At 38.9% G+C, this 23142-nt stretch overlaps 1 protein-coding gene across 2 annotated transcripts in view; it reads left to right on the top strand.

The window, feature by feature from the left end:
- The first annotated feature begins 14826 nt into the window (after positions 1 to 14826).
- Positions 14827 to 23142, top strand: part of ssbp2a (single stranded DNA binding protein 2a) — a 53750-nt gene continuing 45434 nt past the window's right edge. For both annotated transcript variants that reach the window (XM_087801940.1, XM_087801931.1), the window contains exon 1: positions 14827 to 14960. In XM_087801940.1, coding sequence (XP_087658066.1) covers positions 14905 to 14960 — 56 coding nt within the window. In that variant the 5' untranslated portion in view covers positions 14827 to 14904. The remainder of the gene's footprint in view (positions 14961 to 23142) is intronic.

Below are 23142 nucleotides of genomic sequence, written 5' to 3'. Positions count from 1 at the left end.
TTTTTTTATAACCATACTGGACGATGTGTCTCACACACACAGAGTCATCAATAACAGGATTGACTGTAATTGTCTCGGAGGAGAGCACCTATCAGGTTTGGTGAAGATCACATGGACTTTATTTAGATCAAGACTGTCATCTGTAGCTTCAGATATCCGTTTATCTAACAAGGAGACGGTTCAGGCTGAAATAATCATTGTGCACAGGAAAGAGAGGCGGGATGTCAAAGAGACTTTTTTTTTTCATTAGATTCATCATAAAAAACAATTGTGACAGTCTACTTCCTGGATACAACTAATTGTGTAAAAGATTATCTGTCAAAAGGTAGTTCTATCAGTTCTATAGAAATGTAGTTTTTACTTAATAAGACAGGTTAGTGGATGATATCGTACTTTCTGTTGTACATATTATTCATCTTAAAACTTATTTTGTGTTCTGGCTAAGCCACTAAACTTTAACCTACTTTAAAACAGACACTTTAAATTACTGTGTAAAGCCATAAGAACAATACAATTCAATGTATACAACTACATGAGTGCAACATTGCCTTTTTAAGGACCAACTATAAAAACTTTTTATTTTATTTTTAAATTGGTGTGTCAGCAGAACATTTGAGTCCTGCTATAAATGCTAGGCTAAAATGAAAACTAACTTGTTCAACTATTGGTAACATTAGTGGTTCTTATTGGAAAGAAGTAGTTAAATAAATTATTGTTATAACTGAGATATTGGTAATACTCATTTTTAGATCATATTTTATCCGTTGCTGAGAATGATTTCTATTTATTATTATGATGATGTGAAGTTAATATGGATGTGAATCAGAATCACAAGACATGACATTTCTACCATTCATTTTTTAACCACTTGCAATAGCCATGATATGTAATAAAACGGTTCCGTGATGGGTAAGTATTGAGCTCCAATTGTAATTCTTGGAAAACAAGAAAAGGGGGAAAATTTGAATGAGAAAAATTGAATAAACTCATGAATCAATAGTTGCTAACATGAGTTGCCAACAGAAGCATGAATATAGAGATTCAGGACAGAAATATAATCCAACAACAGCAGTCACTTTTTTTTCTGTTGATAAAACAGTTTTCAAAAGGTCAAGAACAAAAAATGTTGATATAACGTTATTTTAAAAACTCCTGCATTGCCTCTATGTTGGATTATTTAATATAGCATCGGTAAAGCAGGATGAGTCCAACCTTACCAAGAACATTTGGCTTGGATTTAAACCAAAGACTGTCAACGGCTTCATAGCATCCGTTGCAAATGTTTACAAAAAAACTATTTTTTAAGGTCAAAATATAAATGCTACGTGCCATGTTTATTGTGTTCCAGGAGCAGGAATAAGCCTTTTTTAAATTTTGGATATAATTTGGTGGTAGTCTTTGTGAATCAGATGCAATCAGTGGTTCGGCCCTTGGCATTTATATAGATATCATTAGATATAATATTATAGATTTTTAACAATACAGTTTATTTACAAAAAGGATCTTAATTCTTTAGTTCTAGGTCTATTTAGCAACCATTCCTTTTAAAAAAAATTATTAGGATGCATGACCTAATTATCAAGCGTTGTTACGCAGACGTAAGTAAATGTTTGTCCGTAAAACAGACCCTAATGCAAAGGGAAGCGAAGGAACCCCGTGGATAAGCTTCCGTATCGATCGGCAAGTTTCTCCCGAGCCCCGGCTAATCCACAGGGTTGCTCCTGATGACTTTGAAAAGCTCTGCTAGCAGTCGACCTGCGTCTATTTGCAATTTAGATGGGAGGAGAGGAGATGTCTGAGGCTGAACGCGAGGAGGGGGGAGAGCAGCGAAGCAGGATGCTGGAAAATACTGAGAGGGAAATGAGATGAGGGATGCAGGAGGAGGATGGTGCACTGCAGGAGGAGAGGAGCGAGAGGACACACAAGGATTTGAAGGATATTTTATAAGCTTTATTTTTGGTTTCGTCTAGAATAGTGCCGTGAAAATCTGATTTTAATCTACGTTAAATATAAAAGGATTCTCTCTGAAGGATTTTGCTCCAATTGTGGCCTTAAGTTGTTATCATTAAATCAGGATTTTCTCTGTTTAGTGCAATTTTGAAGATTATTGAAGAGGTATAAAATAAGCGTGATTCTCTATTTCCTACATCAGCAGCAGTGGAAAATACCCCTTTTTTCAGAGAATATATAGAATCTCTCATGGAAGCCAAGATTTACAGTTTGCAGAACACCCTGGGTCGACCCTAGGCCTCCTCACAGTTAGAAATAGATCTTTCAAACATAATCCATGCTTTGGTATCTTCTCTTTAGACTATTGTAACAGTTTATTTTAATGTCTAAACAAGAAGGAGCTGTTTCGCCTGCAGTTAATACAAAACTCTGCAGCAAGAATTCTGCCCTGCTCTAGTAGAAGAACTCACATTTCTCTGATCATTAAATTTCTTCACTAGCTGCCAGTTTCTTTCTGGATAAATTTTAAAATTCTGGTTCTTACTTTCAGATCTATTCATGGTCAGACTCCTCCTTACATCAGTGATCTGATCCAGCCTTACACCCCAGCTCGGGCTCTGAGGTCTGTGGATTAGAATCTACTGATGGTTCCTGTACACGGTTCAGGACCAGAGGAGAGAAATCCTTCCAGACTGTTGCTCCTAAGCTTTGGAACGATCTTCCTCTCGCTCTGTGTTTGATGATCTACTGACTCCTTCAAGAAACATCTTAAGACATTTCTGGGACTCCTGTGTTTGTATTATGTGTCTTGACCTTTTAAAGTATATATTTTAACTGTGTATTGTTTTTGATTGTTCAAGCGCCCTGTGACCCTGGTCTAGAAAGGTGCTTTACAAATAACTATTACTTACTTACTAACTAATCCTAGCCTTAACTCTAACCCTAACCATCCAAGAAGCATTCTGAAGAGTAACCAGACCAACTTCACATGGTTCTTAAATAAATCTCTGATTAATCAGTTCAGTCAAAAAGTTAATATTCATCCAACCTTTCAAAAAATAATGTCCTTCATTTTCAATCACCCTGGAGGAGGAGAAAGAGTTAAAGCTGTCAGATATGAACTCTTTTGTGCTTCTTTACACCCAGAAAAAGAATTCCTGTGGTCAAACAGGAAGCCAAAGAGGGAACCGCTGGCGATCCTAATCCCCGTCAGATCCAACGATAGCTTTCTTCCCCTCAAACAATGCTGCCTACAGAAGACTCTGACTGATCAACACGCGGAACTAGAAAAGGTCATTGAAAGTTACATCATGGGTTCTGAAGTAGGTGAGTGTTGTAAACTATATATACCGGGAGGACCAAGAAACTAGACATGCTTTCGTGAACCACAAATTTTTGGGAAATTCCTGTTGAAATATTCTCAGAACTTGTAAAAAATATTCCCAGTGGAAACAAAAAATGACTTTTCTTTGGGAGTGAACTTTATCCTGGAAACGGTACAATGTAAAAAAAATACATGAAATCTTGATCTGTTCTTATACATTCTGGGATGATTATTTTTGGGTAATTTCAACAAGATTTTCCTAAATGATTGGCCTGCAACATGATGACATTTTTCTGGGTCATCCTTTCTTTCCAAACTTAACTAAAACAAGCTCACTGTATCTCAGCTGTTGTATTCTGGTCCAAAGTTCCAGTCAGAGGCGCAGCTCCAGATATTAGTCTTGGCTCTCAGGAGCTAAAGAGATGCTTTGTTCCGTCGTCCGGCTTCATCCTCCCCCAGCAAATTAAAGTTTAACCTCAAAAGATCTCGGCATGGAAAAGATCAACTCTTTCTTCAGTCCAGCATGAAGACACCCATGGTCTTTACAGATTAACAAACTAAAAGTGAATGAGTGTAAAATCTCCTAATGTGAATGTAAGATTCTTAAAGTACATATTGACTTCTTTATTTGCAATGATTCATTTAAGAAGCACTAAAATGACAGAATCGTCATGTTTCAACTCTCCAATCATTTTTCTTTCTAGCCTCAAGTCGTCCAGCTGTTTAACCCTTCTGAGAAATTAAATCCAGCTGAGCTCCCCTCCAGACTCGTCTCAGCCTCTCCGACTTCCATATCCTGATTCAGACTCAGCTTGAACTCATTTCCTGTTTGAGCTGCATTTTGTTTCCTTGAGTATTTACCTACGAAATCTGCACAAAAGAAAGCAAATAAACAGTATAATGGATCGGCTGAACGAGCTTCTCCGTCCCTTTTCAGCGCAGAGAAGCAGTTTCACAAAAAACACAATAAACACAATAAAACAGTGAATATATAACAGTGCACTTTACTTCATATCAGGGGTGTCCAAACCTTTTCCAAGGACTAGAACTAAAGTAAATAAAAATTATCAGGGGCCAAAATAAAATAAAATCAAAATAAAAGCACCTACCAAAATCTGAAATTTTTAGAATTACGTAAATATTTAGTAGTTTTCTTTTTGGGGTTTTAATTTGGATCGTCTAAAAAAAAAATGTAGAATGTTTTGTTGAAATTTTAGAAACGTGAATTTATATTTCGTATTCTGGTTGAAGATAAGGTTAATAATGGAGAAATTCTACCTGAGGGCCGCAAATGGCCCCCGAGCCATGATTACAGTTGCTATATCAAACTAAACTGAAAAATGCTTTCGATACCATCGTAAAAGTAGAAGTATTTATGAGAATATTTTGTCACCAAAGGAGTATTTGATTCATCTGGAATCACAGGAAATGTCTTGATTACAATCAATATACGATCTTCTCAAAAATATTTGTTCTAAAAATTCTGTATAAAACCTTATTTTGTGTTGATTTTCACACAATTTCATGTTTTTTTTTAATTAAACATGATGAACTTAGTTGTGAATCCGGTTTGACAGTTAAAATTGATACTTTATACTTTTATTTGCCATCTCACAGGATGGACTTTCCTTTTCTCAATATTATAAAAGTTTATTACAACTTAATTCTGTAAATATGATTAACTGTGGACAAAGTAATATTTACGTCAACTAATGTAGCAGCGAAAGTAAAACTATAACTCTCTCTCTCTCTCCCTCGCTCTCTCTCTCCCTCTCTCTCCCTCTCTCTCTCTCTCTCTCTCTCTCCCTCTCTCTCTCTCTTTCCCTCTCTCTCTCTCTCTCCCTCTCTCTCTCGCTCTCTCTCTCTCTCCCCCTCTCTCTCTCGCTCTCTCTCTCTCTCTCTCCCTCTCTCTCTCGCTCTCTCTCTCTCTCTCTCTCCCTCTCTCTCTTTCTCTCTCTCTCCCCCTCTCTCTCTCCCTCTCCCTCTCCCTCTCTCTCTCTCTCTCTCTCTCTCTCTCTCCCTCTCTCTCTCCCTCTCTCAGCCCATCACACACTGTCAGCTAATGTTTACATTGAACTAAAGTGAGTCCACCGTTCCAACCGGCCTGACAGTCTGACAGGGCAAGAGAATAGTTAATAGGCCACAGGACCTCTGCTCTGACCTTGAGGCAGGACCATCCATCATGAAGGCCGGATGATAGATCGAGGCTGAGAGGTGGATCACAGGTTGCTGCTCTTAGATCCGGGACTGAATGGACTTGATGAGGAGGAACTTAACAAGCTTATCAGTGAATCATCATTTCAGACTCTTTCATCATCCGAGGATCAGCCTCATAAACAACGTCAGAGACACTAAGACATGTTTTTCTACTATGACCCTGCCGTGACTATGCGTTCTGTCAGAGACTTCTAATTGCGGAAATTGCACCTCAGTTAGGAAATGAAGAACAGTGAGTGCATTGTGCCGGTGAGTGGGGTGTTTTTTTTAATCTTTTTTTTTCCTTAATCTGGTTATTTTTTTTATAATTTAAGCATTTATTTAACTGGGATATAGTTTTGGTTTCAGCTAATATACACAGGCTGTGTCCCAGATCGCGCGCTTCTGCACTTACACTTAGTATTTTAAGTGCACAAGTGCGTCCCAGCATATAGTGCGCAACAAGCACTCAATTTGCGCACTCAAATTGCCAGGAAATTGAGTGTGGATCGTTGGACACTTTCCACCCTTAACCGTCGCAATTTTAGTGACGTAGATGGCGCTAAACAGAAGCTAAGTCACTGACGAAGCATAACAGTGTAAATGTCTAAGAAGACACAAATTCTACCACACAACAACAATAATAACACAATGAAACACAACTTAATAACTTGTTTCAATCGGTGAAAAGTGCCGTCAAGTGTCTGCGATAGTGTTATAAAGTAGTAGAAGAAGAAGCTGTTGGATAGCTTCAGTGTATAGCGACAGTGTTTGATTTGAGACAGAACTACCCTGTCGAAATTTGAGCACTGGCCAAGTACGTACGCTATCTAAATGTGTACTATAACCCAGTGCGCTTAGAGAAGTTTGCCATTTGGGCCACAGTCTTTGTAAATCAGGTGCAATCAGTGGTGCGGCCCTCAACATGTGACTCAATGAATGAAAATTAAAAATACTTTCTTAATCTCCGTAGAGAAATCTCACTGATTCACCATTATATTTAAATATAAAACATCATTGGTGCCTAAAATATCAATGCTTCCATAGCCATGATATCATCATTGAAGTTATTTTCCAGATGTTTTAAATACGCAAGAAATTAACAATATACTTTATTTTTAAATACATATATCACTTGTTAGTCATCTTCATTCTATTCTTCTCTGCCTGTTTAGCAAATAAACCTGGAAAACGGATCCTATAATGGAAAATATTTCAACCTCAAGGTTAAACTGTGAAACACGTTTTTTATAAATTATTTGTTTGTATGACGAAATAATTTAATTCAACGCTGGTAATATAGTGTATAAATATATAATATAGTCCTTCAGAATGTGTTCCAGCCAGATGGGAAAAAAAGATTATTTTTGTGTCCTTGTTCCTCCTTCAGTTCTCTCTTACTTTGTGTTTTAGGTCGCACTCATCTGCAACCTTATTACCCAGCGTCCTCTGCGGCAGCCTCGCCACCGTCAGACATATCAGCAGCCGGCGCACGCTCAACCCACTTCTGATCATCAGGAATGTTACCGGCACAAAACCTGCACAGAATTGACAACAAGGTTAAATTGACGGTTACATTTTTTTTTGTTGAAATAAAATAAATGTTCATCTCATTACTGTGACCATCTAAAAAGAAATAAATAGCAAGATTGTATCGCTTCATTGTTCACAGCTTCGTCCAGGCGTGAATATCATTATTGTTTTTTTTCGTATTTAGCAGCCATCACTGTTTACTGTACTGCCATCTCATCTGTGCTGCATCTGCGCGTCCCAAATGCCAGCGGCTCTTAAAGTGCGACATCATTTAACATCTTAATAACTACTGTGTGATGCAGTCCATAAAACAGAACGTTTCATCTCCACTTCAATCGAACGTTCTTTAAAGTCACAAATAACAACCTGCCAGAGCGTCTGTTGCGGTCGTTTGTTTGTCATTACTGTCATCGTTGAAGTCTCGGCTCGGCTGGTGAGAGTATCTAATTCACTGGAACCTTCAACAGCAACATATATAGATCATATCGTACAATTAAAACATGTCGATGTTTGAGTTGAGATCAGTGGAGGTGAAGAAGAGAGTGCAGACATGGTGGGCCGTCAGGGCATGCGAGGCCTTCTCTGCTGCCCTAAGATATATATTAAATTACAGACTTTTTTTATTATATTTGTTAATGTTTTATAATTTTTTCAAAGAATAGCTACCGTATTTTCCGCACTATTAGGCGCACCTGATTATAAGGCGCACCTTCGATGAATGGCCTATTTTAGAAACGTTTTCATAAATAGGGCGCACGGGATTATAATGCGCATAGAATAAAAGATACAGTCAAACGTTTGACTGCGTTTATGCATCCATGAGATAAAGCTGTGCTAAAGGGAATGTCAACAAAACAGTCAGATAAAGTCAAACTTCATTAAGCGTTCTGACAACTCCGTTCACTCCCATCGTAACGATGTTCAAATGATGTTTAAAAGGCTTCAAGCAGCAGCGAATGACACTGGTGTTGTGAGCAGACAAATGTTGAGTGCGCAGCAGTGAAGTTGAGCGCATGTATGACAGCTAGAGCTCGCGTGTATGACATGTTGAACGCACGTGTATGACGGGTTGAGCGCGCAGCAGAGTGGTTTTGAGTGTACAACAACCAGGACACACTCGCTCAAATCGGTGGCAGTAATATCACGTCAAAGACGTCCGCCATGATGTGACGTGCGTCGGCACAGCCGGCGCAGAGTCATGAAAGTAAACAAGTCACCCACCAGGTAATGTTCATATATAAGGCGCTCCGGATTATAAGGCGCACTGTCGTTTTTTTTAGAAATTGAAAGGCTTTTAAGTGCGCATTATAGTGCGGTACAATATATAATATATAATACGGTACTTAATAAATAATTCCAAATGGTCTATCCACCTCCTTTCATAGCTTTCCTCTGGTCCCACTGCTTCCAAACATGAATAATCATATAACAGCATTCAGCCATCATATGTCGCTAGTTTGCCTGAGGTGTCCGTATTGAAGTGACATGATGGTCAATTATATAGTACAATCATAAAGTCAAAGTATACTAAATTAAGGAAGATACTTCATTCCTGGTCCAGGACTCGATTTGGAAAAGGCTGGGGTCTGGGGTCTGTCTGGGGTTGTTGCTGTGGCCTTGGTCTGTTCTTGGTCTGTTCTTGTTCTTGTTCTTGTTCTTGTTCTTGGTCTTGGTCTTGGTCTTGGAGTGCCCTTTTTTTTTACAAAGTTACAGAGAACACAGAAGTATTTTTCTGTCGAAGCAAACATGTTTAGTAATCACACCTTTCATTTTGAATGTAAAACCTGGTTTATAAAATGCATCATAAACTGTAGTAAGAATCTTCCGGCACCTCACGGTGCTGAAGAACTCTTCTCTCTATCGATCTTCAAACATCTTCGTCAGAAAACAACATCTGCTACAGTACAGTGAAGCAGTTTTAAGAAGCCCACGGACCACAGGAGATGAGAGAATTATATAACTTTAATCCTGCGAGCATGTAAACATGTTTGTGAGCCGCCACACTCCCCAGGACTCCTTTTTTCCTCGTTAGTATTCCTCGACATATGGAGTCCACAACACCTTTTTTTTATTAGCCTTACTCTTAGCGGTGCTGGTGGTCCACATGTTGGCTCCGGGACACAACAAGACCCTGGTAGATCTCCTGAGCGCTATGACACAACACCAGTGTACAACAACCAAGACACACTCGCTCAAACCGGTGGCAGTAATATCACGTCAAAGACGTCCGCCATGAAGTGACGTGCGTCGTAAATCCCACCCCGTGATGACACAATGACGTAATCCACTTACAATAGAATGTTTACGCACTGAGGACGACAGTTGGAATAGTTAGCTTTGATATTAGCTTGAATCTTCTCCGCCATTATCTCGCGTACGTCCTCGGCCGTCACCAATTACCAGAAGCGAGGAGCTACAAGGTGCACTATTGTTCATGCTAAATTATTTACTGAGCACGAGCTTTTGTAAACTTCGGCGCCAATTCATCTTAAGAAGCTCTTTTGTGTCAGCACTTAATCGTCTCCTAATTAGCGTCCTTGCTAACACCCTCTCTCGGTGGAAATATACGATTACAGAAGCACCATCGACACGCGCCGTTTGTCAGGAAGCCAGATTCTGCCGTCTCTTTTGTGTGTCGCTTGTGTTTGTGCGAGCGCCTGCTGACACAGACTACGACACAGTGAGTGTGTTGACACTTGAAAAGTGTCACTGAGATACATAAGGGACGCGCAGATGCCGAGGAGCTCGAGTCAGAATTCCAAGCGTAAAGTGTATTTTCTCGGTGTGTTGACATGTAATTACCCGGAAGAGTTTGTGTTTATCTGAGGCAGTCGCTAAGAACAATGAGTAAAATAGATACTTTTGAATTCAAAGCAGAGCTAAAGAACACCCCTTAAAATAATGACAACAAATAAACACTATAAAGCTAGTTTTGTGTCAGAGTCCTGGGACTCAGAGAAATGTTGAGTGATGATTTGACCCTTTTGTCAGAAAACATATGTGTTTGTGGTATCCCCTGTGTTGTCTCTCGGTCACAGTGAACAATCTCCCTTGCTTCCATAAATACATATAAAGTGGTGGAGGTCATTGACCTTGACCCAGAGATAACACAAGGGATACCACAAACACATTTGTTTTGGGGCCTTTACCCTGGTATAACACAAGGGTTAGGAAAAGCGAAGAAAAAAAACATATTTATTCAACAAATACCATTTCCTTCATCCACCTTAATTTATATTTTTTTACTTTAAAAATACATGTTTGGATATATTTAATTATAATATAAAATAATTTGTTGCCATTTTCACTGCTGTGTTTTCTGTGCAATGACAATAAAAGAACGTCTAAAGTATTCAAACTATATATTTATACATATTTCGAGTTATTTTGAAACCTATCTGACCAGTTTAATTCTAAACATAACTTTTTAAGGCTTCTTTATTTTATTTAAATATATATATATATATATATATATATATATATATATATATATATCTTTATTTTTTTCAATAACGATAATAAGACGTTTTTTATATTTTTAATAATATTAAAAAACAGTATATTTATACCCATGATGATAATTCACTCTAAAAAAATAAACCCTTATCATAGGGTATTAAAATAAGACATGTATTAAACTAAGAAAGAGGTCTCATGAAGCGTTTCATTTTTGTTTGTTCTCAGAAAAAAAAAAACTTCTTAATTTAATCATGGGGTTTTTCTTTTTGAATTATTTTAATTTCTTTAGGAAAAAAAAACTTTTTTTAAAGGTTTTGATGGCAAGAAAGTAATACAAAAGACACAGTTCTAAAGAAGAATAGGGATAGAATAAGCTATTAATAAGAATTGTTGTGCACTCAAACAATCTCCCGAGAAATTATTTTAATTTATTAAATCTCATCACCATAAAGAAAACGAGCCTATGGAGTAGTTGAAGTATCTTAAATTCACGATCATGACTGAGGAAAAAAAGACAGTGACAGAGAGAAGTCTGAAGTTACGTCAACTATATATTTTAATCCAAAACAAATTGTTGTTATTCAACTTATTTGTCAGTCTCTTAACCCACTCCCTCTGAAAGATCTTTTTTTTCGATTTCCAACCTCACCAACCTGCTCCCAACACCGTCTTCTCTCCTCCGTCCTCCTCCTACCATCCTTCAGAACACATGCTTATTGCCTGCCAGTGGTTGTCATGGTGATCCACCCAGAGGGACTCATCCCAAAACCCCAAAGTTCTGCATGTCAAAAAATAGAACCTCCACTTCTCTCTCGGGGGGGTAAAGGGGGTTCATCGTGCATAAGGAGGGGAAGCGTTTCACAGCCGAGCAGCAGGAGAGGAAAAAGATGAGGAGGACCGACTGGGAGGAAGCGAGAACGAGGCTGCGTTTATCCTCTACAACTGGGTCACATCGCAGGAGCATTGTGGGAGCACAAACACCGTCGCTCCTGTCTGTGCACGTGGTCTCGCACGAGAGACCGTCCGAAGATTTTTTTCCCAATCACGGCCAGCATCTCTGCTCGCTGGACATCCTTACGGGAAGGGACGTCTCCTCTGTGAGAGCCGACCGTCTGGACGGGCAGCATGACATTGCACTTCCTCGTCATGACTGCACATCCAGTCAACCACACAGAAGGAAGGACGTCAGAGTCACCTCTGGTCCAGATTTCTACATTTGTGAATGAACTTTGAATACTCCTTGGCTTTTCCAAATCCTTTATTATTGGGTATTTATAAAAGCAGTCAGCTGGGTCATTTTGCCATTAAAAAAAACATTTAAAACATAACAATACAAATATATTTAATTAAGGAACTAAACTCCTATAAATATTACAGTTTTAATGTTTTAATGATAAAGTCACTGTTGCCATTAATTGTTTAATTGTCATAATACATTCCTTTTATAAACATTTGAAATATATGTTTGTTGATACATCTCTTATTTATTTGTAGATTTAAAAATTTAGTTTTCAACATTTAGGTTAGGTTAGGTTAGGTAGAACTTTATTGATTGATTTATTGAAATTTGTTTGTTTCCAATTAGACACAGCAATACAGCAATTATTCATATATATATAAAAAAAAAAGAAGAACAAGAACAGAGAGAAATAAAGAGAAAGAAAAAGATGATACAATCTAACTCTAAAGATAAAGAACATATATAAGATTTGAAATAAAACAAAGATACCAAGCATTACAGGTTAGTTTTTAGCAAACATAGCATTCAGTTTAAAAATGTAATTCAAATATAAATAACTATATATATTGGCGCTTGGTTCATTTGTCTACTCTTTCCACCCGTCTGCTATCCAGATCATGAATAATGTTCAGTTAAACAAGTTAGGAAATAAATAATCTTAGAGTAAGAGTGCCTGCCTGCTTAAGACCTTGGCTCCTGCCAGGATTTAAGCATCTCCCGCCCACTGTGTATGATGTCACTTAAACAAACTGTGTCTTTTCACTGCCAATAACTGTTATTTTTTATACAATACATTGTAATTTTACTTGAATATTAAACATTTTATAGAATCGGAGCATTATTTATTTCATCATGTGACTAAAAAGGGTAGTTTTGTGTTTAAAATGACGTTGAAATGTGCATTTTGTAATTCACAAAACTTTAATAAACAGTTTGGACAGATTTTTAGTTGCATTTTGACGCTAAAATTAACCTGCAACAGTTCAATGTATATATATTTTTTGTTTATCTGTAGATTTACAGAATTTAGTATTTCAACATCTGAAGTAAACAAAAAGCTAGCAACATAGCATTCACTTTAAAATGTTTTTTTTACTTTCTATCATAACATTAAAAAAATAATAAATAATGTTAAATTGCAAATACCTGCTTGAGACTTTGGCTCCTGCAAGGGATTGAGTGAACTCCGACTACTGTCTATGATAGAATAATATAAATAGTGTCTTAACCAGATGATGTAACTGCCATTGGGTAATATATATAAAACATTTTAGTTGTCCCAGCAACAAGTTTAAAGTAGAAACAGAAAAAGTTTAGACATAAATTCATATAAGATTCAACTAACAGTCGACATATTGAAAAACTGCTATTTATCATGATTTTTAAACAAGAAATTGTCTAAAAATAAATATTATTTTGCACCATCATGAAAATTAAATCAATAGATCTTGCTGTGTGGAGTTTGCATGGGTTTACTCCGGTTTCCTCCCACAGTCAAAAATCATACAGAGGTTGATCGGAAACTTGGGGAAATTGTCCATAGGTATGAGTGTGTGTGTGAAAAGTAGTGTGTCCTGCGACAGACTGGCATCCTGTCCAGGGTGTCCCGCGCCTCTAAGCCACAGAAACTGGGATAGCCTCCAGCCCCCCATATAAGGGAAAAAAGCGTCAGAAGATGAATTAAGTGATATAAAAATTTGATTTAGAAAGATTCTGTTTGAGACTTACCATTGAATTTAGACCATATTCTTGTTGAAAGCGACTAACAAGTGTAGCGTTGTGTTCACAAGGACATTCAACCACACTTTAAGAAACATTTTTAATCCAATTTTAATTGCAATTTGATTTTGAGTGGACAAAAGAGGCCGCTTTTTAGAATGACCCTGCAAATGTCCAACTATTATCCTCAAACAAACAAAAAACAACTTGTGAAATTAAAACTACAAAAATCATAAGACAGTTATATTTTTTAAAACAAATCCAAAAAGTATGTGTGAGGTTATCTCACCAATATCTTGCCTACAGTTGATTCAGAACTCTGCAGCGAGAATTTTGACCTGCTCTAGTAGAAGAACTCACATTTCTCCGATCCTTAAAACTCTTCACTGGCTGCCAGTTTCTTTCAGGATCAACTTTATAATTCTGGTTCTTACTTTCAGATCTATTCATGGTCAGACTCCTCCTTACATCACTGATCTGATCCAGCCTTACACCCCAGCTCGGGCTCTGAGGTCTGTGGATCAGAACCTACTGATGGTTCCTGAACACGCTTCAGGACCAGAGGAGAGAAATCCTTCCAGGCTGTTGCTCCTAAGCTTTGGAACGATCTTCCTCTCTCTTTGCGCTTGATGGATCTACTGACTCCTTCAAGAAACATCTTAAGACGTTTTTATTTGTTCAGGCTTTTCCTTGATTTTCTGGAACTCCTGTTGTGTTATCAGTTTTATCTTGCCCTTTAAAGGATATGCTTTATTGAATATTGTTTTGATTGTTTAAGAGCTTTGTGACCCTGGTCTGGAAAAGCGCTACACAAATAAAAATTACTTACTTACTTACAATAAAGAAAAGGAAAATGGTGATTTCTTGGCGGATGTGTTGTTTTGAGGAGCTTTGTCATGCACTATAGACCTGGAGTAGAGCCTGTACAGTTACTGAGGTGCTTCAGGTGTGACCATCACTCACACCTTCATCGCCTGGTCTGGTCCTGACCACCAAACTGGATCATCTGGACGAGCCTCGGATGAGAACATGGACCGACTGTGACTCACTAAAAAGAGTCAAATTCTAACTGATGTCAAACAGTTTTTCTCTCACTCTGCAGCTTCACATCTTTTTACTCCCATCATGCTTTGGACATCTCGACACACGTGTCCATTAACAACAACAAAAAAAATGTTCCGTGTGTTTTTGCGCGTGCGTGTGCGTGTGTGCGCGCGTGTACATCACTAGAGGAGAGCGATTGTCTATAAAAAGGAATCCTGGTCGGACGGTTTCAAATCCCCCCTCGTGCGCGTTCGCGATGGGTGGGGCTTGCGTCGCTCCCGTCACTCACGCGCCGTTGTCATGGCGAGTGGGCGGGGCGGAGCGGCAGCGGCGTCCAATGGGAGGCGCCGCTGCCGGTGTCGCCATGGTGACGGGGCTGTGCCCGGGGAGGTTGTGATGGGTTGACAGGTGCGTGACAATCGCCGCGTTCTCTGCAAGCATGTACGCCAAAGGCAAGAGTAGCTCGGTGCCGTCCGACAGCCAGGCCAGAGAAAAGTAAGTTTTTATGGACCGTGAGGGGGGAGGCTGTTGTTGGGGGGGAGACACGGGGGAGAGAGAGGGGAGGGCGGGCGGAAAGTTGACCCGCTCCGCTTGTTTCCAGATTCTCACATCGCGCTGGATTTTTATGTTGTTTTATTTTATTTTAAAACTGTCGTAAAAGTCGCTGGTTGTGTTGAGTTCAATGACCACAGGAAGGTTCGCTTCATGTTATTTTTAGTGTGTGTTGTTATAGTTTCGTTGAGTCCGCGGTGTCTGGACGCGGTGTTGCGTTCACTGACAGCTACGGTCGTGCAGCGAGGATTCTGTCTGCGCCTCGTCCGTGCGTGTGACCAGTGCGTGTTCAGGGAACGATTCACTATTTTACAATTATTATCATGTTATTATTTCATTTTTCTGGCGTAACTTCTTAAAAACTTAACGACTAATATGTCGGGGTTTTTTTAATAACTATTTCATTTTGTTCGGTGTCTTTTTAGCGTTTTGTTTGAATTTCTTAACATTATGTTGTTGTATATTTTATTTGCTTAACGTGTTCGGGTCCCAGCTACACCAGGCAGTGGGCAGACTACCGGACTATTGTAGCGCATTTTTTGGTTAAATCCGAACCAAGTCAGGATAGTAAATTAAATAGAAACATTATATAACCAAAGGAGTTATGATTCTAAATATATTAGTGGTGTTTGGTGACAAATAATCTTCTTTATTGAAGGGTATTTTAACATTCCAAATGTTAAGCAGTGGTATGTAAGCTTGGGTGGAATATTTGAGTTTTTAGTAATATTGTGTTTTATTTTGGTAAATTTCTGCTGCTGCTGCTGCTGCTGCTGCTGAGTTCGCTTCATATTCAAGATTTTTTACTGGGTTAAAATGAAGACATTTTTCTTCGAAGATAGTTTAACAACGTTAAACGTGTTTATATATAATAATAATACTGTATGTACAATAACGTCTGTAGCTTCGTGTGTCATAGTATTAAGCTTAAGAAGTATCATTTTTAAGCTGACTGTCAGCAAACAAGGATATTAATTATTTATTTTTTATTTATGTTTCTTCTTTTTTTTCCTCCAAAAAAACGACTTCCTGTAGAAAGACAGTTGAAAATTGTTTCTATCTCTATCGGATCATCTGTTTAAGGAATTTTAAAAATCGATTGTCTTTAGACGTTTTTGGACATAATACTCAACATATGTCAACAACAATGAGTCAGATACAGGAAAGCAATGACCCCCAATATGTGTCTTTACTGAAGACTTATTGAAAGGTCAGAACACAAAAGGAGAGGCACGCGAAAATATATATTTATTTTTGCAGAAATAGAGAATGTTCCTAAGTGTATATACTGTATATACTGTATAGAATACTTCTGTTATTGAACAAGACCATAGTGATCTGGTAGTTAACTTTGTAAATTATGTGAAATTAAATCGTCTTGCCACTATCGTGGCAACTTGAATTAACATTGAATTAAAAATAATTCAAAAAAGATTAAAAGAGGTGAAAAAAACAAAACAAACACAGATAGTAATTTCCACCCACAGTTAATTTTCCTGCATCTGATATCATTGTCCTTTATTTGTTTTGTTTGACGATGAGACAATTGGAAATCTCATTTATATCGTAAAGTCAAATTAATAGGACAGCAGATGGCGTTAGCATTCTGGAGCTCCAGCCTCTTCCAAACAATAACGAGGAATAAAGTCTAGTACAAATCTGAAGAAAAAGTTTCATCTACTGTTTTCTTGGACCCTTTAAAAAGAAAAAGATTCCTGAAAATTACATCTATCTTTAAAATGTCTGTCTTGGCAGAGGACAAAAGTCCAGATTCGAGTAGCAAAGATTTTAGTACCTTGTGATGTTTTCTATCATTTTCACACGACAACTACTCTGTCGTCCTTCATGGTGTCGCGACTCTCTATCCACCTAACAATAGCCGCTTGTTTTTTTCTCTCAACCTTGATCTAGGAAGTGAGACGCATAAAAGAAAGAAAAGAAAGAAAATAAACTAGTGATTTGTCTCCTAACAAGCAACCTTGTTTATCAGTGCCATGTATCACAGATGAGAAAAAAAAAAAGACCCAGTGTTGCCTTGTTGTTGTTTTTAATTTTCCGCAGCACAGCGGGGGTTCCACGAGCGAAGCGAGCGAGAGCTACAGCACACTGGAGCAAAAAGTACGAGGGTGAAAAGCTGAGCCGATCCACAGGATCATTAGTTCACAGTGTTGTGGTGTTGACCTCTGCTGCGACCTCTGTAGATATGAAGACTTCTTGTTGTTGATGTAAGGAACCGGCTGCGACTGACCGTCACTGGCTTCATTAGCTTCGGTCTGTGATGTTTTGATAATTTGTGTTTTTTTGCCACAGAGGAAAGTTGTTTTTTCGTGTCACCAGCGATATAATGATAACGTGGCTCAGTATTTATGTGTCAGGAAGACATGAACCAAATTGTCGAACCTGTGGCTGTAAATATGTGTTGTATTAGAGGCAAGTGATGGGTTCATGTACTGGGAAGTAAGTAGGGGTGTACGAAAATACACTTAAATATTGCAAATGTTTCTTTTCAAGAACATCCCTGCATACATTTTTTAATTATCAATTAACATGCAAATATTGAAATATCGAAATATAGGCAAAAATTAAATTAAAATATAGATCCCAGTGTTAGCATTGTGTGTTTTCTATGCTATCACAGTTCTCCTACAATCACATATATTGTTGTCTTTACAGTATCAAATTATATCACAATATATATTATCGTTGCTCTTCTATCTGATACGTATCCTATCACCAGATTCTTGCCAGTACACAGCCCTAGCAGTAAGTCCAAGTTTGGCAGGAGCAGGGACAGGACAAGTTCACAATTCCAGATCATTATCTGTGGGATTCACATCTAAGTTGCATTTATTTCGCATAATGACAAATCGAGACTTAGTTTTTTTTTCAGTCATCTAAGGAGGACCCAGTTTTCTACACCACAGCAGCAATCTCAAAAGTAAGATTGGGACGGTGACAATCTCAAGACCGTATAAGGGAAGAATCTATAGAAATTCTATAGAAAATGGTGGTGTATTAGCATTCATCGTGTAAACAAAGGTGAACAAACTCCAGAAATACATATTCAGTGGTGGAGGTTGTTCACCTTGACCCAGAGACAACACAAGGGATACCACAAACACATTTATTTTCAGGCTTTTGGGTCACCTTGACCCTGAGATAACACAAGGGATACCAGAAACAAATGTGTTTTCAGGCCTTTGGGTCACCTTGACCCTGAGATAACACAAGGGATACCAGAAACAAATGTGTTTTCAGGCCTTTGGGTCACCTTGACCCTGAGATAACAAAAGGGATACCACAAACAAATTTGATTTCAGGCCTTTGGGTAGCCTTGACCCAGAAAGAACACAAGTGATACCAGAAACACATTTGTTTTCAGGCCTTTGGGTCACCTTGACCCAGAGACAACACAGGGGCTACCACAAACACATTTTTTTTCGGGCCTTTGGGTCACCTTGACCCTGAGATAACAAAAGGGATACTACAAACACATTTGTTTTCGGGCCTTTGGGTCACCTTGACCCAGAGACGACACAGGTGATACCAGAAACACATTTGTTTTCGGGCGTTTGGGTCACCCAGACTCAGAGATAACACAAAGGATACCACAAACACATTTGTTTTTGGGACTTTGGGTCACCTTGACCCTGAGCTAACACAAGGGTTTAACTCATCGATTACCATCTGTAGGATTTTTTTTGAGTGTGGGAGGAAATTAGAGTGCTTGTATAAAACCAATGCAAGCTTGTGGAGGACATTAAAAGTCCAAATAAAAGACCACAAGCTACAAAAAAGACCCTATCTTATTTTAAGATCTTTGAAGATAGCGTAGCCACCGCTGAAGGAGCATCTGCACCTTTTTATATTTTGAAGTCAGATACCAAGTCAGCGTCTGTAACTGAGATCGGTTTATTTATAACCGTAACTTTGGTTATTTCTGTTCCCTTCTCATGACTTAAGAAGCTCCACTCTTAACATATCCAAGTTCTTCCCTCGTTAAAACTCGTATACTTGACCCCTTGACCTACTTCACACTTGACCTGGATGACCCAAAAAAAAAAAACCCAAAAAACTCCACCATTTGCATTTTCTTTAAGCTTTTCACATTTTAATTGCTTTATTTGACTCATCTGGCCTCACATTCACAGATTTCATCATTCAGTATCTGACCTCGTCCGTCAATCATCGCGGCGAGTGTCGAAGTCAACCTTGAAAAAAGACCGTTAGTCTAACTGTTGGATAAACCAGTTTAACGGACTTAAATACGAGGAAAAGAGAAGAAATCGTCAGTTTTTCATGCTTTAAAAAATAACCAGAGCAGAAACCGGACCATGTTTCCAATATACTGACTATAATTCCTTATATAAATGACTATAAAACTCTTCTTCTCGTTCGTTCGGTCTCGGCTTCTGGTGAGACAGACTCTCCCTCCCACTCTCCCTCCCTTCCTCTCCTCCCTCCTCTCCCATCTCTCTATACCTGCATTATAGTCTGTACTTGATTTGGATTGGAAGTGACAGAACACGACCACAGGCTGCGTACTGCAGTAGTTCAACAAGTCTAGGTTTCACTCTCTGGCAGTCGGAGCAACATATTTCACATAGTTTCTCGGGGGGATCGTGGTTCTGAGCCGAGACGTTCAGGTTTTTTTTTCCATCTCCGAGCCTGTCTGCAGAAGAAGTGACACGGTTCAATATGTTTTAAAAAAAACATGTCAATAGATGTCGGCGGGTCGTATCGAGATCACTGTTCTTGTTGTGAAAGTGTCTCTTGGACTGCAGCACCGCAACAGACTCTGAAGGAAAGCACTGCATGCTGGGAGTGATTACCCGGTCTGCCACTCTGGCTATGACGGAGTGAGTCACATTACATGAGGACCAAAAAGTGAAAATAGAAGTGCACAACACACCGCCGTACAATGGCGTCTGTTCCCCCGCGTCGTCAAAACATCAGCTGCTGCCACGACGCCGTGAACGAGCAGTTGTTCGTCGGTGGGTTTAATGAGTTCATGGACGGAGCCGAGAGCGAGCGGTTGAGCAGCGACACACACAACACGGAGCAGCGACACACACAACACGGAGCAGCGACACACACAACACGGTTGTGATCGATTGGACGATACTGTTAGGAAATAACAACTGTTGCGTTTAAATTGGAATCACATTCATAAAGTCATCGGTGTATTTCTTTCGATGCAGTCATAGATCAGCTGAAGAAACAATATTCAGTCATTTCCCCCCTTTGATGATGATCCCAGCTACTCTGGGTGAGAGGCGGAAGAAACTCTGAGCGTGTATTTGAATTTAGGGTGAGCTATCACTTTAAGAATGACCTCTGACTGTTGGAGGAAACCGGAGTTCCTAAATCAAAGCCAGTGAGGATTGTTTTATCCGTAGTATGTATTAACGTTTTAACACTGGTTTTACTTACGGACACTAAACTGTTTTCTTTGTGGTTTACAATGTTGAAATATTTTGGTACCACTTTGGTAAGTTACAAAATGCACCGCCAGGCTCTGTAGTATTTTCCTTCGTAGTAATACACCACAAATCTGTGTGTCAGTAATATTAGTCCATAGTGTTACTTCGTTATTCTATGTCTTTATAGTATTTCTCAGTTAGTCTCCGTAGTATTAATTCAGGAGTCTCCATACTATTACTCTGTAAATCTCCTTAGTATTACTCTGTAAATCTCCATATTACTCTGTGAGTCTCCATAGTATTACTCTGCAAGGCTCCATAATATTTTTTGGGAGCCTCCAAAGTATTACTCCATGAGTCGCCGTAGTATTAATTCAGGAGTCTCCATAGTATTACTCCATAAATCTCCATAGTATTACTCTGCAAGGCTCCATAGCATTACTCTGTGAGTCTCCGAAGTATTACTCAATGAGTCTCTGTAGTATTACATCATTAGTCTCCTTAGTATTACTCTGTGAGTCTCTGTAGTATTACTCTGCAAGGCTCCATAATATTTTTTTGTGAGCCTCCAAAGTATAACTCCATGAGTCGCCATAGTATTACCTCAGGAGTCTCCATAGTATTACTCTGTGAGTCCCTGTAGTATAACTTTGTGAGTCTTCATAGTATTATTTTGTTAGTCTCTGTAGTATTACTCTGCTAGCCTTCATAGTATTACTCTGAGTCTCAATGGCATAACTCCACAAGGCTCCGTTGTATTACTCTGTGAGTCTCCGCAGTATTACTTCAGGAGTCTCCGTAGTATTACTCTGTGAGCCTCCACAGTATTACTCTGCAATGCTTCGTAGTATTACTCTTCAAGGCTCCATAGTATTAATCTGCGATACTCCATAGTATGACTTTGTGATTCTTCATAGTATTATTTCGTTACTCTTTGTAGTATTACTCCACAATGCTCCATAGTATTACTCTGTAAGTTTCCATAGCATTTTTCCGCTAGCCTTCGTAGCAATATTACAGGAATCTCCGTTGTTTTATTCCACAAGTTGCTGTCTTGTTACTCTGTGGGTCTCCATAATATTACTCTGTGAGTCTCCATAGTATTACTTTGTGAGTCTCTGCAGTATTTCTCCGTGAGTCTCTGTAGTATTATTCCGCCAGTCTACGAAGAAATATTACCATGAAGCCTCACCACGCTTAGTGTGCCTTTTAATCAAGTGCACTTTTGTAACAAGTAAAGTTTAGTACAGAAATCAAAACACGGAGTAAATTAGAAGAAGACGATCATTAGATCTCGTCTTTGAATCTTCCCAATATTTTTGGTTTAGATGAATCATCCTGAGTTGTACACACAATTTCCTTCTCTCTGCTGGAGTGCACTACACTTCAATGAAATGAATCACAGCAGAATACATTCATCTGGAAATATCCTTACATGTAATACTATAAATACACACTCTTAAATGTGTACATATTGGGGCGCATCAAAAATAGATTGGGAACCACTTAACTAACTAGGAATAGAAATCATTTTGTATACTTATACTGAGACTCCCAGAGTAATACTATGGAGCCTTGAAGAGTAATACTATGGAGACTCACTGAGTAATACTACAGAAACACACAGAGGAATACTACGAAGCATTGCAGAGTAATACTTATACTTTTACTTTGTCAGATATCAAAAGTATTGAAACCCAAAAAAGGACTTTCTCAGACCTGAGTTTCTTTTGAAAAACTGTATTTATCATAGATATTTAACGTGTGGTTTTGTAACATTTTTGCACTTTTCCTGTTAACAAAATATTTATTTTGAATATCTTTAAACGTGTTTTGTTATCTTATGCTGAGTACCATAAAAAAAAACACCAAATTAATTGAAGCACATTCAGGTGATTTAATTTTTTTTTGTGAAACACTGAAGGATTAATGTTGAATTATAATATTTAGTTAAAAAAAAGCCTAAAAATAAATGCTCCCGCTGTGTCGTCGTCTGCTCCACGATGTACCCACTTGTTCCAGCGACGGCGGACCCTCGTGCCTCTGAGCCGTCACCACGACTGACACTAAATGAAAGGTATCAGCTTCAAACTGCTGTCAATGTTTTCATCCTCGCAGCATTTTAGATCAGCTTCCGCCCAGGATAGCGGGGAAAATCCGAGGGCACGCTGATATACCAGCTCCTTTTTTGTGTGTGTGTGTGTGTGTGTGTGTGTGTCTGCTCTCTCTTCAAACAAAAGTGGTAATGGCAGCTTGACAAGGGCTTGATGGAAACACTTTTTAACCAGCTATACACAGAGCCTGTTAAAAGTTGTTATCTGATGGCGTCCCCCCTGCTCTTGCTCTTATCCCTGCTGCCAGAGATGTAGTGCGCCAGCTCGCACTGCTATCAAAGCCTCTTATTGAGCTGTGTGTGTGCGTGTGTGTGTGTGTGTGAAGGAGCTGTTTTTTTTTAAAGAAGGGGTGACGTGTCAATCACCCGGATACTCTCTGTAGTCAGCACCCTCTCTTCGCACCTCTCTGCGTCCTTGAGGGGGGGATTGACGTGACACGGGGGGCCCTTCATCACCATCAGATAAGGTGTGAGGCTGGCGAGGGAATAGCGGAGGTGAGGGGCTCGACGTCCCCGAAATGATGAGTCATCGAAAACTTCCCTCGATATGACAGCGCTACGTCCGTGAGAGGCCGTTTTTTTTTTTTGA

The sequence above is a fragment of the Callionymus lyra genome, chromosome 1 (genome assembly GCF_982586985.1).
Source record: "Callionymus lyra chromosome 1, fCalLyr1.hap1.1, whole genome shotgun sequence".
Lineage (NCBI taxonomy): Eukaryota > Metazoa > Chordata > Actinopteri > Syngnathiformes > Callionymidae > Callionymus > Callionymus lyra.
The sequence above is the reverse complement of the archived record's forward strand: the minus strand, read 5'-3'. Positions and strand labels throughout refer to the sequence as shown.